The 18,654-nt window shown below is 49.2% G+C and overlaps 1 protein-coding gene across 2 annotated transcripts in view; it reads right to left on the reverse strand.

Moving 5' to 3' along the window:
* TFE3 (transcription factor binding to IGHM enhancer 3) overlaps window positions 1-18,654 on the reverse strand; it is a 137,280-nt gene that overhangs the window by 51,425 nt on the left and 67,201 nt on the right. For both annotated transcript variants that reach the window (XM_086940305.1, XM_086940306.1), the window contains exons 3-5: window positions 17,655-17,901; window positions 13,915-14,142; window positions 8,130-8,225 (exon numbers count right to left, since the gene is read on the reverse strand). In XM_086940305.1, coding sequence (XP_086796431.1) covers window positions 8,130-8,225; window positions 13,915-14,142; window positions 17,655-17,901 — 571 coding nt within the window. The remainder of the gene's footprint in view (window positions 1-8,129; window positions 8,226-13,914; window positions 14,143-17,654; window positions 17,902-18,654) is intronic.

Genomic DNA, 18,654 nt, shown 5'->3' on the forward strand with positions numbered 1-18,654 from the left:
TACACCAACTTTTAACAATATTATTTCAAAACATTCACCCGTGCTTAAACTGTGCTGGAACAGCAAAACGCGCAGAGACCCTGTGGCCGCCAGCGATGTGTGATTTTAAATTAAACACAACTCAGACGTGGCTACGAAGTTCTGGCACAGTGAGTCCGGCAGGGCGGGGCCCGTGTCGGTAGGTGGACAACCTGAACTATTCTCAAACATCATCGCCAACCAGTTGCACCCTAATATTTACCACACCGAAGCCACAGTCGCACATGTGACCTACAAGGAAAACCAGCGACGGGGGCTGCAGGGACCAGACATGTTTTATCGAGATTTTTATTGGCGTTTTCATTGTTAACCCTTTCCATGTGTTGGACGGCTGTCCGACGTTACGGTGGGCGTGTGTGTCGGACAGCCCTGGGCCGTCCGAATTGCGCACACGTGGAATTCGCCCGCACCGGTTAGAGAATTAACATGGCAGCATTTTGTGAGTGTTATCATCCAGAAATGCCCAATCCATGCTCCAGGAACCGCCCACCTTTAGTCAAGCACGATACTGAACCAGTTTTTCACTGGTATCGCCACTAGAATCTGGAACTCTCTGCCGCCCTCCCTTCGTCTAACCACCTGCCTCCTCGCCTTCAAAACAAGCATTTACAATGCAATGGTTTCGCCTTTGGAAAAGTTAGAGCTATTGGCATTGCTCATGACATTTCTTTTTTTTTTTTTACTTATAAATAAATGGCATTTCCACGTGTCACTTTTATTCTCTCCCAGGAATGTGCTGCCATCATTCTCACCTAAGATCCCATTACTTGTTAGACATGAGTGCTGATAATCGAAAAAACGGGTGTAAGAGCTCATATGTTGAGTAGTTCTTCTTTTTCAATATGCATTGCTGTGAGTGTATGCGTGTTTGTGCTCACATCAATAAAGAAGGGAGAATTTCGAATATATTTGTAAATTAATCCACCTGCCCTGGCCACTCCCCACTCCTCTCCCACCCTGCATTGTTATGGTGGGCGAGAGGGTTTAGTATTTAACTGACAGGGGAAAACTTGGTCAGCAGACGCTATGAGAGTCAAAGTAGATGCAATGCCCCCATGACTCTCCAGCCGCACTCTGGGACTGCATACCTTTGCTTCGCCTACTCGGGCGACCTCAGTCAGTGGTCATTAGTAACAATACAGTGAAACTGACTGAGGCAATACACCATTAACTACTAAACACCTTTCCCTAACACTGAGTCTCAGAGAACACACAAGGCCTATGAATGAATCTGCTACACACGATTAAACGCGCCAATTAGCGACTTTCAAAATTACCCGTTTTACATGCTCACTTCGGAGCTTACCTTATAACGGGGGGCGTAAATAGAAGTGGCATAGTAGGTGGCAGAACTTGTTGGGGGGGGGACTGGCAAGTATATGGCGCCCCACCACCCCCCTCCCGATACGCCACTGGGCGCAGCGTGTACAGTGGCGCCAGAGAGACTCGCCAAGAGACATTGATGTATTTTATTACCTGAATATCGGTAAGGGGGGCATTTCTCATTCCACAATACAGCTTTGAACATACATTTATTAGACAAGTGTCACAGCCTCCTTTAGCAACTGAGGGAGATTTCAACGTGGCAGCTTTGTGGTGGGCAGACCGACATCTATGAGGGCCAACACTAGTGGCGTGGCCCGATAAATTGACTTCTTTGTATACACATCGCCCAACCAGTGCGCCCCCCCTACAGAAAAGTCGGGCTAGAAACAGACACGGGCCCCTGGAAGCACAGTGGGAAAGCAGGATCCGGCTGTGGGACGGCGCCATGGTTACCCCCACCCCGCGCCCCCTCATAGCTCCTGAAGCACTTTGGCGCTTTTCTGAGAGCGGCGGCCCGTCTCTTATCCGCACGGGATAAAAAGAGTGATTAGGGCGTGAGACACACAGATGGGCTCGACAGCACAAAGCACCGGCACTTACTGTACCTCAACGGACTCCGAGCAAGAGACAAACATGGGGTGGGGCGAACACCCGTGACATTAGCAAACATTAAGGAGGAGAAAGAACGTGAAAGAGTGAGACGAAGGGACAGGGAGGAAGAACAAGCGGAATCCAGTGTTGTCTTTAGAAACTTATGCTCCTACCGACACTTTGCGATCGGGTTTCCGGCAGCTTAAATCATACCGTCGGAAACATGTCTCCATGGTTCGCAGGGACGGTGGCCGGAAATAAGTAGCGTGGGAGGTTGCAGCATAGCGCGGGCGGCACACGGACAGCGGGAGGGGTGGCGGGAACGGGCAAATGGACAGCGGGGGGGGCGGGAACGGGCAAACGGACAGCGGGAGGGGGGCGGGAACAGGCACAAGAAGGCAAGAAAAATAAAACAGCACTCACCTGGACATCTTCCGGCGGCAAATGATCAAAACATGGCGTCCCAAAAAAATAAAAAATAACATCCGCCCACCGCCACATGACGCACGAAAATGGGCGGGATGAGTAAAAATCGCCGGAACGCCCACGAATCTGCTCCGGCAATGACGGACAGATCTCTCTTCCAATGGCTAGCCTCCATTTATGGAGCTAGCCAATGGAAGAGAAGGCGGGAAAAAGTGCCCATACTGTTAAAACATAAGATTTCGCCTGAGCAAAACGCTGCTGCGCAGCTTTCGACAGGCGAAACCTAAAGAACCTCAAGCTCCTCCTATCTGACAGACATCTTGGTTAATTCACCCTCGACCAGACTTAAGTACTTTCTCCACTGCGCCCTGATCTGACTTTGTGTAACTGTGTATGTCCTCTGCCCAATGGTTGTAACTGTCTCTTGTAACTTTTGTACGCATCCACTGATGTAAACGTCTGAGTTTAACTACTATCACTGTAACCCTGTATCCTGTGTTTTGTAAAGCGCTCTGATGCCTGCAGGCCATGTCCGCGCTTTATAAAACTGCAAATAAATGACTAAATCCATCCGCAGTGAAGCATACACATCGTCCCATATATGGGTGGGAAGTTTCGCATAACATTGTCATTTAATACACGATTCCCCATTTACATGGTTTCACTATCAGACCCTCTTCCATCTTCATCCAGACTCTTTCGATGCACTGCAACTATTTTTAGGGATGATTTCAGTTTAGCCCTTTTGATTTTACTGAAATGATGTTTAATATACTTACTTATAGGTGATGTCTTCCAGCCCGTTTCGTTCATTGATCTGTTATTATGTCAATCACACTTTTCTCCATCCCATTAGACAATACAGCATGGGCAAAGGTTCAGCCCACTTCAGCTATTGGCTCTTACTTCAGTGTGAGTGACCGAACCTGCACATCCGCACACACAGTAGTTCCATTAAGTGCCAACGACTACTATGTCAATGTGTGGTTTTTGACACTAAAAATGATCATTTTTCTTTATTGATAAGGGCCCAGCTGCTTCCCCAAAAATAAGCATTTACAAAGCCAACTGTTCTGGCATTGGATGCTACTTCTGGGTTTTGTCAATGCTTGTTGTTTTATCATGATTTTTATTTAAAAAACATTGCTTTACTAGTCCCTAGGAAAAAAACAAGCTACTTTATACAGGGATGTGTTCTTGTAAAAGAGCAGAATGCCCTCACTCACAGTGAAGCTAGCCAATGTCTGATGTGGGCTCATCCACTGCCCAATGATGTATGCTGTAGTGGGTGGAAGAAACATGAATGACAAAGCAGCAGACCAATGGATGAAGAGGGCTTGCAGAAAGCCCCTCTAAGTGCATTATGTATGATGTTGGTAAAATCAAAAAGTCTTGGACAATGCCCCACTTAAGGTTTTAGTAATATCAAAAGGTCTGGGCTAACGACAGACCTAATAACCTTTTGCAAAACATGGACAAAACCAAACAAGCATTGACAGAACCAAAATGTTGGCGGAAAACAGCAAGCCTACAGGCTTTGCTTATGTTTGCTTCCATATCTTTCTGTGTTTCGGGGTATCCTCTAGCTTCATATAAAGACAACAATGAAGCAAGATGTGCACCTTAATGATCGATTCGAAAATATGGGTGGAACACAATATCAAAATATTGAAAGAACAATTTGACAGGTAAGTAAGTCTAGATGTTCTATACCGGACTCAAGATATATGTACGTTTGTGGTACGTATAGTTTCAAGGTGGAGTTCTGTATAATATATCTATACCTCCCTACTTCACACAGAAAACCCACTTTTTTACCTGAAAAGCACTGGATAGAAATATGCAACAACCTCATAATCAGAGGGCGTGGCAGCTTTCTTTCACTTGTCTGCAAGCCTCTCTTGCAGTATACATTGTGTCCAGTGCATCACACTGGGTAAACAGACAAAATATCGACTACAAAATATCGAATGGACAAAATATCGAGTTAAAAATATCGACAACAATAAAATATCGATTACAAAAATATCGTTGGTCAAAATATTGTATAAAATAATGATAAAAAAATATTGAGTACAAAAATATCGACTCAAAAAAATCGATAATATGTAGAAAAAAGGTTAAAAAAAAAAAAAAATTATTAATAGTAATATAAATTGTAGTTAATGTTTCGGAGCGGGATGTTGGGTTAATAGGGGATAAGGGTGGGGAGTAATTTAATAATAATTAATTAATTAATATATGTTTGTAAATATTTTTAATTAATAATTAATTGGTAATTAATTATTATTTATTAGTTAATTAATTAATATAATTTTGTTCATATTTGTAATTAGTAATTAATTGGTAATTAAATAATATTAATTAATTAATTAGAGTAATTTATTTATATATATAATTGTTAGTTATTGTTAATTAATTAATTTGGAAAAAATAATATTAATTATTAAATTAAATGAATTACAGCTAATGTGCTAATATATTTACTTTATTGTTATTGTTAATTAATAATTATTTTGTAATTAAATAATATTAATTAATTTTGGGTAAAGGGGTATTTTTAGGGTTCAGGGTCAGTTTTCAGTTTTTGGGTAAAGGGGTATTTTCAGGGTTCAGGGTCAGTTTTCAGTTTTTGGGTAAAGGGGTATTTTTAGGGTTCAGGGTCAGTTTTCAGTTTTTGACTAAAGGGGTATTTTTAGGGTTCAGGGTCAGTTTTCAGTTTTTGGGTAAAGGGGTATTTTTAGGGTTCAGGGTCAGTTTTCAGTTCTTGGGTAAAGGGGTATTTTTGGGGTTCAGGGTCAGTTTTCAGTTTTTGGGTAAAGGGGTATTTTTAGGGTTCAGGGTCAGTTTTGGGTTTTTGGGTAAAGGGGTATTTTCGGGGTTCAGGGTCAGTTTTCAGTTTTTGGGTAAAGGGGTATTTTTAGGGTTCAGGGTCAGTTTTCAGTTTTTGACTAAAGGGGTATTTTTAGGGTTCAGGGTCAGTTTTCAGTTTTTGGGTAAAGGGGTATTTTTAGGGTTCAGGGTCAGTTTTCAGTTCTTGGGTAAAGGGGTATTTTTGGGGTTCAGGGTCAGTTTTCAGTTTTTGGGTAAAGGGGTATTTTTAGGGTTCAGGGTCAGTTTTGGGTTTTTGGGTAAAGGGGTATTTTCAGGGTTCAGGGTCAGTTTTCAGTTCTTGGGTAAAGGGGTATTTTTAGGGTTCAGGGTCAGTTTTGGGTTTTTGGGTAAAGGGGTATTTTTAGGGTTCAGGGTCAGTTTTCAGTTCTTGGGTAAAGGGGTATTTTTTGGGTTCAGGGTCAGTTTTCCCTACTGTTGCACCCACTGGAGTGGGAATAGTAAATTTAACCCCTACGCTATCCAACGCTTTCCCTACGCTTGCACTCTTTGGAGTGGGAATAGTATTTTTTACACTTCTGGTATCGTACGGTAATATAATAGTATCTTATTTAATTATAGTATGGTACTATATATATATATATATATATGTTTTAACAAATAAGATTGTAAAAAATTATTTTTATTATTTTCATTTATTATTTAATTATTATAAGTTAATTTAAGTATTTTTAAGTATATTTTAGTAATTAAATTTGAATATTAATTTAATTTAACCCTGTTTTTAATAAAGTCGATATTTTTTACAACTATATTATTGTAAACGATATTTTGTACTCGATATTTTTGTACTTACCTGTTTGTAGATACAAACTCGATATTTTGACTGTCGATATTTTGTCCCTCGATATTATTTCAGTGATCCATCACACTGATGAGTGCCAAGAAGGGCGTAATTGGTCTATAATTTTTGAGCATCTCTGAAAAATGTCTGTTCTTTGGTTTATAATGTAACGTTTAAGGTGGCCCTTGGTGCAAATAAAGGCGCTTGCAGCTTTAAATAGACAGTGGGAGTTCTTTCGTGACACATATACACACAGCCTCTGAATCAGGTCTGGGGTAGCAGCGGGCGGGTCAGCACACATATGGAATATGGTATCTTTCCTGCCTCTGCTGGGCTGTCACTTTTTCTCAAGGTCACTGGAATTATGCGATTTCCTGACCTTTCCGGGTTCCACGCAATTATGGATTTGCCATCTAGTACATCATCTGCTGTAGATTTTAACAAAAAAAATTGTTTCTAGCTCGAGTGGATCAAAAGTTACTGAAAACCCTGCAACGCGTGTTGCTGCGCAGTGGAGGGCCCTTCACAAAGGTTGAATGGTCATCTTTCTGTTGCTGATTGCTGTATTGGGGTGTCAGACTGGTTCTAATTAGGTGAATCCTTTGTCCAGATAGTGTTAACACATGTAAAATTGACAAAAGAATGAGGCAATACTACTACAAAATGTGGCACATAATGCCACATAATTTGGCTTTTCTTGCAGTAAAATTAAGTAAACATTGCCTCATAATTTGGTCCTCCCCTGCCGCATAATTCCTATGTCCTTGCTTTTAGTACTGCACACTCCTTTTGCTACTCTCCCATCCCGGGAAAATGAATTAAAATAAAGCATCCCACATTTCAAATAGATGGCGAACGCTGCAATATAAACATTTTTTTGCACAACAAAGGTGTGGCAGAAAAATGAATAACAGCCACCAGACACTGCACTTCCAGCCACAAATCAACGCTTCGTAACTCTTACACCACCTCCACCAACAAGCCAGCTGCCATTCGTCTCACAGCTGCCAGGGAGCCCTGTCTCATGTGTGGCACTTTCAGACACTCTTAGCTTCTTAATCAACAGCAATTTGCTAGCTGAGATTTTTGAGCCTATGTTTGCAATATATAAAGCGAGACTACAAGTCCCAGAATGCAAATGGTGTAGGCCAAAACTGTATAGAGGTGCTACACCTGATATAAGCCAACATGGGCAGTATGCAATGTTACTCTGTCGAGCACCCTATTTGGGTAACAGTAAAAGCTGTTTTTAAAGCGGGTAGAGGCAGCATAATAGTGGCAGGGACTGCTGTATAAGACAATAACTAACAGGGCTATTATAAGTATTATTCTTGTTAATGATTTAAGACCAGGACCACTGGAATTATGCAAGCCTGCGACCGTGGCGATTTCCACAGAATTATGGATTACCAGCAGTTACCACATAATCCATAATCTATGCATAATTTGCAGATTTTAACAAAAAAATGTTCCTAGGATCAAAAGTTACTAAAAAGGCAGCAATGCATGCTGCCGCACAATGGGAAGTCTTTCGCAAATAATAACTAATCAATTTTAAATTGCTTGTTGATGTGTTTGCCAGCTAATCTGGAATTAATACATTGAAAACTTTGCCATAGCAGTGTTAGCATGTGTACCGATGCCAAAATAACGAAGCAATACTGTCAAAAATGTGCTGCATAATTTGCGTTTTGTTGCCGCATTATTTAGTTAACCTTGCCGCATAATGTGGTCCTCCCCTGCTGCATAATTCCATTGATCCCGCTTAAAACAAGTCACAATAGCTTTGACATATGTGCGGGTGTCTCTCGCTTCTGCACTGTAAATTCTCAGGCCTACAGACTAACTATAGCGCTGTGAAAACATAGCTCCCTGACGTTTCACCGCATGCATAAAATAGAACTAGCAGGTTTCTCAGGCAGTGCAGGACAGGTAGGAGGGGCTGGCATGCCTGAACTGGGGCCACCAGGGAGGCGGCCTTGGTAGGTTCCAAGGCTGACAGGCCCGTGCATTCAGCGGAAGCGATGCTGGGAGATGCTGCTGGGGCCGGGGCAGAGTCAGGCGCACTCACCGTGCTGGGCAGCTGCAGGCCGGCGTCGATGAAGCTCATGATGTCGTCGTTGAAGCTCGACTCCAGGCTGATGATTTCTTCCACCACGTCATCGATCTGCGAGGGGGAGAGGGAGGCCACAGGTTAGGAGGGGGGCAAACAAAACCCACCAGCCCTGCCCACCCAGCAGCATTGCCACCCTATGAGGAGAGCGAGGGGGTATCCATGGCGGGCACCCGCTTCTGGAGTAGCGCCTTGACCGCGCCTCGATGCGCGCCCTCAGAGGGGGAGGCCTTTAGTGGAGGCGCCCGGGGCAGTCCGTGTTGAGGGGCAGTCCGTGTGCCCCCACGCGCTGGCACGGTGCCCCTCATTGGTAGTAGGCCGCCTCTAGTGCCCCCGGGCGTTGGCACGGCGCCCCCCGAGTGGTGGGCCTCTGTAGGGGCTTGGAGCGCAGGCCACAGCCGCGTCCACCCCCGGCCCTTGAGACGAGGCCATCTGAGGTGGGCAGTGAACACCTCCACCGTCCGCGGGGAGGGCCGGCCCCCCACCCTCTTGAGGGCCTAGCCCCCGTGCTCGAGTGTTTGCAGAGTGTGCGTGGGAAGGGGCGGGCGGGGGGTTTCAGATTGAAGGACAATTGAGTCCGGCTGAGGCCAGTGGTCAGCCGAGCCCTGGCCCTCGGGCACAATAGAGATCTGGGGGCCCTCCAGGCGTGGCCACGCCCACAGTCAGGGTCAGGAGGGCCGGGGAGGGGTCACTCCACAGGGAGATATTCCACCTCACAACCCGGCTCAGCAGGGCAGTCACCCACACAGGCTCGCACGCAGAGGACACTGGCATCGCCAGAAGGGCTGGTGCAGAGTCAGTCCTATTCAGGAGTCTACCGTACGCCTGATTCCACCCAGCCCTACCAGACTTATGCATATTTCCTGTTTTTAGCTATCAGTCCGCCCCCGCTGTACATCGGTGGCTTAGTTAGTTAGAGCAGTTTAGGGGCCGGGGAAGGATGCCCCCTGGCCAGGGGAGTAGAGAATCTAACTCTAACCCCCCAACCACAACACTGACCCCAGGCTCAGACTCCGCCCTCGGTACAGGGGTCACGGGGGGCTGCGAGTCCTCTCCACCGTCAGGGAGGGGCTGCCTCGAGACCAAAAATGGTTAACTTCTAAAAACACAACTCGTTTTAATGTGTGAGTGTTTAACATCCGGGCGCCGACGGCCAGGGTCAAGGTGCACACTCTGCCCCCCCACCCCCCTTCGGAAATGGGCTCCCCGACTAACTGCCCCACAAATGTGGCGAACCCTCACACAGTGAGTGTGCACGGCCACTGCAAGGGCCGCTGGCGCCCCCTCGGTGCTGGCCCTACAGCTCAGGCCTCCCTCGGCGCTGCTGCCCGGCACTCTGTCCCTTTTAACGCCTCTAAACTCTAGCTGGCACACGGTGCATCTGTCCGCCACTGTCCCTTTTAATTACCCTAGGCCTACAGTCTGGGCCTCGCAAAGTGCTGCTGCACAGCACGAGTTGCCACTGTCCCTTATATCTAACTATTATACCGTGCTACTGCCCCACTCGTGAGCTGCCACTACCCCATTCTCTAGCCCATGCACCCAGTCCTCCCACAGCACTGCTGTCTAACACACGAGGCGCCACTGTCCCTTTTAATCACCCTACACTCTAGTCATCGCCGCTGCTGTCCGCTCAGGCGAGGTCTCACTGCCCCATAGCGCACCCCTGCACCCTACTACCCCTCCAACCTACACCGCTGCCGCTTTCCCTGAGGTGCCACTGCCCTTTTAAATGCACCTAGCCTTCCACGAAGCTACGGGCCCCCTGGCACGAGGGGGCAATACACCTCAAATGCTAACAACACCTCTGGTCCCTCACCTCAAATGCCCACAACACGTCTGGTCCCTCACCTCAAATGCCTCAGCCTCTGTGGTCCCTCACCTCAAATGCCCACAACACGTCTGGTCCCTCACCTCAAATGCCTCAGCCTCTGTGGTCCCTCACCTCAAATGCCCACAGCACGTCTGGTCCCTCACCTCAAATGCCTCAGCCTCTGTGGTCCCCCACCTCAAATGCCTCAGCGGTCCCTCACCTTAAATGCCCTAGCCTCTGTGGCCCTTCACCTCAAATGCCTCAGCCTCTGTGGTCCCTCACCTCAAATGCCTCAGCGGTCCCTCACCTTAAATGCCCCAGCCTCTGTGGCCCTTCACCTCAAATGCCTCAGCCTCTGTGGCCCCTCACCTCCAATGCCCCAGCCTCTGTGGCCCTAACCTCAAATGCCCCAGCCTCTGTGGCCCTAACCTCAAATGCCTCAGCCTCTGTGGTCCCTCACCTCAAATGCCTCAGCGGTCCCTCACCTTAAATGCCTCAGCCTCTGTGGTCCCTCACCTCAAATGCCCCAGCCTCTGTGGCCCTAACCTCAAATGCCCCAGCCTCTGTGGTCCCTCACCTCAAATGCCTCAGCCTCTGTAGTCCCCCACCTCAAATGCCTCAGCCTCTGTGATCCCTCACCTCAAATGCCTCAGCCTCTGTGGTCCCTCACCTCAAATACCCCAGCCTCAGTGGTCACTCACCTCAAATGCCCCAGCCTCTGTGGTCCCTCACCTCAAATGCCTCAGCCTCTGTGGTCCCTCACCTCAAATGCCCATAACCCCTGTGGTCCCTCACCTCAAATGCCTCAGCCTTTATGGTCCCTCACCTCAAATGCCTCAGCCTCTGTGGTCCCTCACCTCAAATGCCCATAACCCCTGGGGTCCCTCACCTCAAATGCCTCAGCCTTTGGGTTCCTCACCTCAAATGCCTCAGCCTCTGTGGTCCCTCACCTCAAATGCCTCAGCCTTTGTGGTCCCTCACTTCAAATGCCTCAGCCTCTGTGGTCCCTCACCTCAAATGCCCCAGCCTCTGTGGTCCCTCACCTCAAATGCCCCAGCATCTGTGGTCCCTCACTTCAAATGCCTCAGCCTCTGTGGTTCCTCGCCTCAAATGCCCATAACCCCTGTGGTTCCTCACCTCAAATGCCTCAGCCTCTGTGGTCCCTCACCTCAAATGCCTCAGCCTCTGTGGTCCCTCACCTCAAATGCCCATAACCCCTGTGGTCCCTCACCTCAAATGCCCCAGTCTCTGTGGTATCTCCCCTCAAATTCCCCAGCCTCTGTGGTCCCTCACCTCAAATGCCTCAGCCTCTGTGGTCCCTCACCTCAAATGCCCATAACCCCTGTGGCCCCTCACCTCAAATGCCCCAGTCTCTGTGGTATCTCACCTCAAATGCCCCAGCCTCTGTGGTTCCTCACCTCAAATGCCCCAGCCTCTGTGGTTCCTCACCTCAAATGCCTCAGCCTCTGTGGTCCCTCACCTCAAATGCCTCAGCCTCTGTGGTCCCTCACCTCAAATGCCTCAGCCTCTGTGGTCCCTCACCTCAAATGCCTCAGCCTCTGTGGTCCCTCACCTCAAATGCCCATAACCCCTGTGGTCCCTCACCTCAAATGCCCCAGTCTCTGTGTATCTCACCTCAAATGCCCCAGCCTCTGTGGTTCCTCACCTCAAATGCCCCAGCCTCTGTGGTTCCTCACCTCAAATGCCTCAGCCTCTGTGGTCCCTCACCTCAAATGCCTCAGCCTCTGTGGTTCCTCACCTGAAATGCCCATAACCCCTGTGGTCCCTCACCTCAAATGCCCCAGTCTCTGTGGTATCTCACCTCAAATGCCCCAGCCTCTGTGGTCCCTCACCTCAAATGCCTCAGCGGTCCCTCACCTCAAATGCCCATAACCCCTGTGGTTCCTCACCTCTAATGCCCCAGCCTCTGTGGTCCCTCACCTCAAATGCCTCAGCCTCTGTGGTCCCTCACCTCAAATGCCTCAGCCTTTGCGGTCCCTCACCTCAAATGCCTCAGCCTCTGTGGTCCCTCACCTCAAATGCCCATAACCCCTGTGGTTCCTCACCTCGAAGGCCCCAGCCTCTGTGGTCCCCATCCTCAAATGCCTCAGCCTTTGTTGTCCCTCACCTCAAATGTTCCAGCCTCTGTGGTCCCCCACCTCAAAGGCCTCAGCCTCTGTGATCCCTCACCTCAAATGCCCATAACCCCTGTGGTCCCTCACCTCAAATGCCTCAGCCTCTGTGGTCCCTCACCTCAAATACCCCAGCCTCTGTGGTCACTCACCTCAAATGCCCCAGCCTCTGTGGTCCCTCACCTCAAATGCCTCAGCCTCTGTGGTCCCTCACCTCAAATGCCCCAGCCTCTGTGGTCCCTCACCTCAAAGGCCTAAGCCTCTGTGGTCCCTCACCTCAAATGCCTCAGCCTCTGTGGTCCCTCACCTCAAATGCCTCAGCGGTCCCTCACCTCAAATGCCTCAACCTCTGTGGTCCCTCACCTCAAATGCCCATAACCCATGTGGTCCCTCACCTCAAATGCCCATAACCCCTTTGGTCCCTCACCTTTAAGTGGGCAGTTGGATCCAATCTCCCCCCACCTAGATGCCCCCCCCCCCCAAGAAGATACTTCCATCCTCACGTCGGAAGTCACATGTCTGCAACTGGTGGTAACTCAAGCTCTCCTGCGACCCCCGTGCTCTACTGACACCTTCACGGACACTGGGCGAACGCAGCATGGGCAAGTAGTAGCCCAGGCGGGCACATAAGTCCTGCTGCAACACCAGCCCCTAGGGGGCATCCCTGGTGGACGTCCAGCGTGGGTGCCAGGCAGCCATACACCGGTGCCACCGGAGGAGACGGCAGAGTCCACCAAGCCCGGAAGTTGAACCCCTGTGGTGGACACTGCAGTGTTCCCAAGGCCGGAAGTTCTAGCTGTCTGTCTGTCCCTTCTCAGTGTTTGTGAAGCGGAGAAAGAAGAGGCATTTACTGCTATCAACCTTTAGCCTTGGTGAGATTTCAGTGCAAAGAAAGACGAGTGTGGGCAGTGTCTCCCCTGGCACCAGTCGCCCCGTCGTACCCACCCTCACAACACACATACCCTGCGTGCCCGACCACCCATCCCCTGGGTTATTCACAATCTAGGCGCCCACAATCCCCAACCCCGCCACTTGTTTACCTAGCGCCTAGGTGTCCGTTCCCTCGTTTACCCAATGCCCAGTTGCTCACCCCCTCCTTTACCCCGGGTCTAGGTGGCCTGCCTTTCCTTTGGCCAGCGCCTAGGTGACCAGTGCATTATTTATCTAGCACCTAGAAGCCCACCAACAAGTTTACTCAGAGCCTAGGTGCCTCTTACCCTTTCTTATCCAGCACCCAGGCACTCATCCCCTCATTCATCCAGCGCTAGGTACTCATTTTCTCTTTACCCAGCAACTAAGTGGCCAGCATCTCATTTACAAACCTTCTAGGAGCAGCCTGCCCCTCGTTTTGCAAGTTCCAAGGCGCCGCATTTCATGCCTACCCCATGCCTAGGCACCCATTTACCCAGCATCTTGGTTCCCATGTACTCATTAACCCAGTGTCTCACTCTTTGGTTACCTTAGTGCCTCGACGTCCCTCTCTTCAAGCCCACTGTGCTCCCTACTTCACTGAAAAAGCTCTTTAAAAAGCGCTTCAACACCGCATCAGGGGTAGCAAGCGCTACATGAATGCAAACTTTTTTCCCTTCTCTATCCCTTCACTATCCTTCTCAATCCAAATAACTGACTAATATCCACCACTCAAATGACTTTCATATTTCACTATACTAATTCACCACTAATCCTTTATGGTTTCTGGAGTAGCGTGCTACTCTCCATAAAAATGCCTTGACGCCTCGTCAGGGGTAGTAAGCGCTATATAAATACAATCACAATTACAATACAATCTGTAACTCACCTCCTTCTCGGAGTTGGAGCCGATGTTGAGCATGGCCATGGGGCTGTTGGGGGCGCTGCTGGCTCCAGGCTGCAATGCTTTTTCTGGGGCGGAGGCTGTCTGAGGCGAGAGCGAGGTGGTCATGGCCTGCGCGGTCAGCTTGTTGCCCATGGAGAGGTACTGCTTCACCTGGTGCCGCTGCGTCTGCTGGATGTGGTACTTGGTGGGGTTCTCCAAGTGGGTCTGGACCTGCGGGAGGAAGCGGGTATGATGAAGAACATCTCTGAGAAGCAAAGCCAACAGAGGCCCCTGGCAAGCAGGACCCCACACACACACCGTGGAGGCTGCCACCCCATGCAACAGGGACTGCGTGAGAGAGACCGCTGTAGTGGGTGGCACATGAGTGTCTCAGTCCAGATCTGTTGGAATAGGTGGGGGTGTATTCTATGGCTGGAGTGTGTTGTGTGGAGAGTGTGTGTGTCAGCCTCTGGGGCAGCGGGTTGTGGCACCAGAAAATGAACTAGGCTCCGTGCATTTCTAGTGCTTTTATGTGCACCAAGGCTGTTATCAGCACATCAGGCCAGATGGAGCTGTGCCCACAAGATGGCATCTTTGAGTCGGGCATAATGGCAGTGAGCCAAGTCAACCTTCCTCTCCCTCTCTCTGCACTCGGTCATAGAAGACATTTTGTGTGTTGAGTTTACACTGTGAGAGCACCCCTCTATACAAGTGCCCCTCGGCATGAGCGCCCCTCTGCATGAGCACCCCTCTGCACGAGCGCCCATCTGTACGAGCGCCCCTTTGTACGTGCACCCCTCTGCACGAGCGCCCCTCTGCACAAGCGCCCTTCTGTACGAGCACCCATCTGTACGAGCACCCATCTGTACGAACGCCCCTCTGCGCGAGTGCCCTTCTGTACGAGCGCCCCTCTGCATGAGCGCCCATCTGTACGAGTGCCCCTCTGCACGAGCGCCCTTCTGTACGAGCACCCATCTGTACGAACGCCCCCTTGCACGAGCGCCCTTCTGCACGAGTGCCCCTCTGCTTGTGCGCCCCTCTGTACGAGTGCCCCTCTGTTCGAGCACCCATCTGTACGAGCGCTCCTTTGTACGAGCACCCCTCTGCACGAGCGCCCCTCTGCACGAGCACCCATCTGTACGAGCACCACCTTTGCACGAGCACCCATCTGTACGAGCACCACCTTTGCACGAGCACCCATCTGTACGAGCACCACCTTTGCACGAGCACCCATCTGTACGAGCACCACCTTTGTACGAGCGCCCCTCTGCACGAGCCCCCATCTGTACGAGCACCACCTTTGCACAAGCGCCCCTCTGTACGAGCGCTCCTTTGTGTGAGCACCCCTCTGCACGAGCGCCCCTCTGCACGAGCACCCATCTGTACGAGCACCACGTTTGCACGAGCGCCCCTTTGCACGAGCGCCCCTCTGCATGAGCCAGCCTTGTAACCTATTTGTGAGTGAACAACAGGCCGCATGTGGACCCTACAGATTCTTCACAACAGACAATGCTGAAGAGCAGCACATACTCCAAAGAGTTGGCAGGACGGTCTTGTGAAAGAGAAAGGACAAGGACTAAGAGAGGCAGAATAAACATGGGGTCATTTTCCCTTCCTTGGTCCTCATGCTTTCTATTCTTTCACAGTGATTATAAATCTGACACTATAACCTAAACGCATGACAGGGAGAGACGCCATACACATGACCTGCCTTCAAGCAAATAACTGCACTTCAGTGAGACCTAGACAATTCAATAAACAATGAACACTGGTTCTTATGGATTCTTTCTAAAGACGTTGGTAATTCAACTGGCAGCAGACACGCCATGCCTAGGCATATTGCACTTAGGACACAAGTCAATAATATTATTTAATTCAAGAAAGACTGTACAGTAATGTAATTTGCCAGTAAGCAACAATATTCACAAATGTATTTACAAGACGAAAAAAGTGATGGATGCTACAACAGATCAGCGATGAAACTATGCTCTGGAGCATCACTCGCAGTTAGTTGACAGGGACGGCTGCCCTGCCTCAACACAGCCCTACCTGGAACCCCCAGGGTGTAGACATATTCTACCACCTGTCTCATTCATGAATGAGCATCATTCACCCCATGATTAGAACTCAGTGTTGATTTATACAGGGACCTTGCTTTCCCATGGAATTCTTCTGCACTTGGGTGATCTCTTCTCAAATGAGGTGTTACTATTGTGCTGGTGAAGGCTCTCGGTACTTGAGACATTAAAAGATCGAAACATCGGCTGATATGTTGATAATTCCTCACCTATTGACAATGCAACACTCACAAGACCGAGATCCTACCCATAGGGAAAGATGTTTCATTTCGGCCTTGTGATTGGTGGCCAGAGGGGACAACACCTCCACCTGATATGGTGAAGGTAGCCAAAACTTTAGGAGTACAGTTTGATACTGCTCTCTCCTTCCTTCCATACGCTATGGCTGTAGCAGGGACCTGCTTTAGCCTCATCAAATCTCTAAAAAAATTATTTGATTCAATTCCACTCGCCGCAAGAAAATCAGTGGCAGTGGCCCCGATTCTCTCATGCCTGGACTACTGCAACAGCCTTCTGGCAGGAGCCAACAAATCAACACTTAAAAGACTCCAAGTGATCCAACACGCTGAGGCATGTCTAGTTCTAAAACTTCCACGCAGGTCCTCAGCATCGGCTGCTCTGAAAGCCCTTCATTGGCTCCCACTACATAAGAGAATACTTTTTAAATTCCTCCTAATCCCCTTTAGAGCTACGCTTAAATTGGGACCAAAATACCTTACAGCAAGGTTCACTCCCTCCATCACAACCAGGACCCTTGGGTCCTCATCAGCCAACCTCCTCAAACCATCTATTTTCAGATGTAAAACAAAAGGAGGAAAAACAGTGGCCGCCTTGGGAACCAAGGCCTGGAACCTGTTGCCAACTCATCTAAGATTGCTAAAAACAGAAACCCAATTCAGGAAGGCCCTGGAAACCTGGATATTCAGCTCCTCAGATGAATTCTGTCTTTCACTCATTTAGGATCCCTCGGGCCCCCTCTCACCTCCATCCAGCGCCAGGATGCTCCTTTCGGAGTGGCAGTCAGTGCTTTATAAATACTGCATTACATTACATTACATTAGAATGACAGGGTGATTTAACATTGTGTTGAATGTGTAATGTTGATCTGAGGGGGGAACAAGCAGGAGTCTCTGTTTGAAAGAGGAAAATAGAGAGGCGGCCACAAAGGTTGCCTGGAAACTGGGTGCGGGAGGTGGTAGAGCCAAACGGCCTCACTTGGTGCAACCTGCCCACCCACTTGCCCTCACACATACACACACCTTCCTTACTGCTCTGTTTGTTAGGAGAGAGAGAAGGGGGTCTCTTAATGTGGGAGGAATGTCACATCACCCTGAGGACATGTCATCTCGGGTGCAAATTATGTCTCTTATGGTATAAGCGATGTACTCTCAAAGTGGTTCTATGTTCAGAGAGTATGTGGGGATTCCTCTCGCAGTGAATGCATAAGAGTGGCCTGTGTTGTACAACAAGAGATTGCCAAAGGAGGCCTCTCATTGGTCCTCAGGCGACCATACCCCATTGCCAGGCTGATGACCTCACTTCTTTTTCACCTGTGCCATCTTTATCACAATCATGTACGACTGACTGGAGTGAATTATACTGAGTATCTCCTCTGTCTGGGATGGAGGGACTTTTTTATGAGCAGCCACAAGCCGTCCTCCTTACCTTCAGGACCTCCACCGGCACCTGCGCAGACGCCGGCCGACCCGCTGGGCTGACGCTGATGGCGGCCGTGGCGGGGGCAGCCATGAACTGGGCGGACTGCTGCTGCTGCTGCTGCTTCTCACGCCGCTCCTGCTCCTGGTCCTGGGCGCGCATCAGCTGCTGCCGCAGCAGGATGCGGGACGTCATGCTGGATCCGGAGAGGGGCGTCAAGGGTGGCAGGGACTGTGGCTGCTGCACGGACTGGGGGCTGAAAGGGACAGAGAGGAAAACAACCAGACATGGTTTAGAAAAGGCGAAGGCAATACACTGGGGCGTACTCGCAGCACCCCACTTTCCTAACTTTCTTCTTTTTAGGTCTCTCATAGGCAGCACTTGCTGTGCATAAATCTCCGCCCACTTTCCGCCCATCTTTTTAATTGGCTCCTGTCCCTGTTCTTTGTAAATGGTGGCATTTCAATGGTCAAAAGGGTTAGTAGTCCCTCCTTAGTACGGCCTTGTCATAGGGGTCCCAACCGGATAGCTGAATGCCGCCCAGTTGTGCTTCAATGCCTGATTACAGCAGAGCAGGATTGGTGTTGTGTGTGAAGGAAGTGCTAATAAATAGGCGCAAGTTAGAAATGTCTCTGGGAATCCTTAAAGATTGATTTTTTTTATTCCCAGCATCCCAGGAAATGGAAGAAGACCAGGAAAACCACCAATTTATGAACACAAGTGGCAAAGAATTTGAGGCCTTGCAGCCCCTCAAATCCAATGACACAATCCCCATAAAACCAGCTGATAAAGGCGGCGGTATTGTCCTCAAAACTTTGTTTATTATTAGGTAAAAGACATTGCCATTTATAATGCCAATAACTCCAACTTTGTAGACATGCAGTGCTGGTGCCTTGCTCACTAGGGACCTCTAGGAGCATCTTGCGGTACTGCACCTAGACTTGCAGTGCTGGTGCCTTGCTCACTAGGGACCTCTAGGAGCATCTTGCGGTACTGTACCTAGACTTGC

This window comes from Lissotriton vulgaris, chromosome 10 (assembly GCF_964263255.1).
Source record: "Lissotriton vulgaris chromosome 10, aLisVul1.2, whole genome shotgun sequence".
Lineage (NCBI taxonomy): Eukaryota > Metazoa > Chordata > Amphibia > Caudata > Salamandridae > Lissotriton > Lissotriton vulgaris.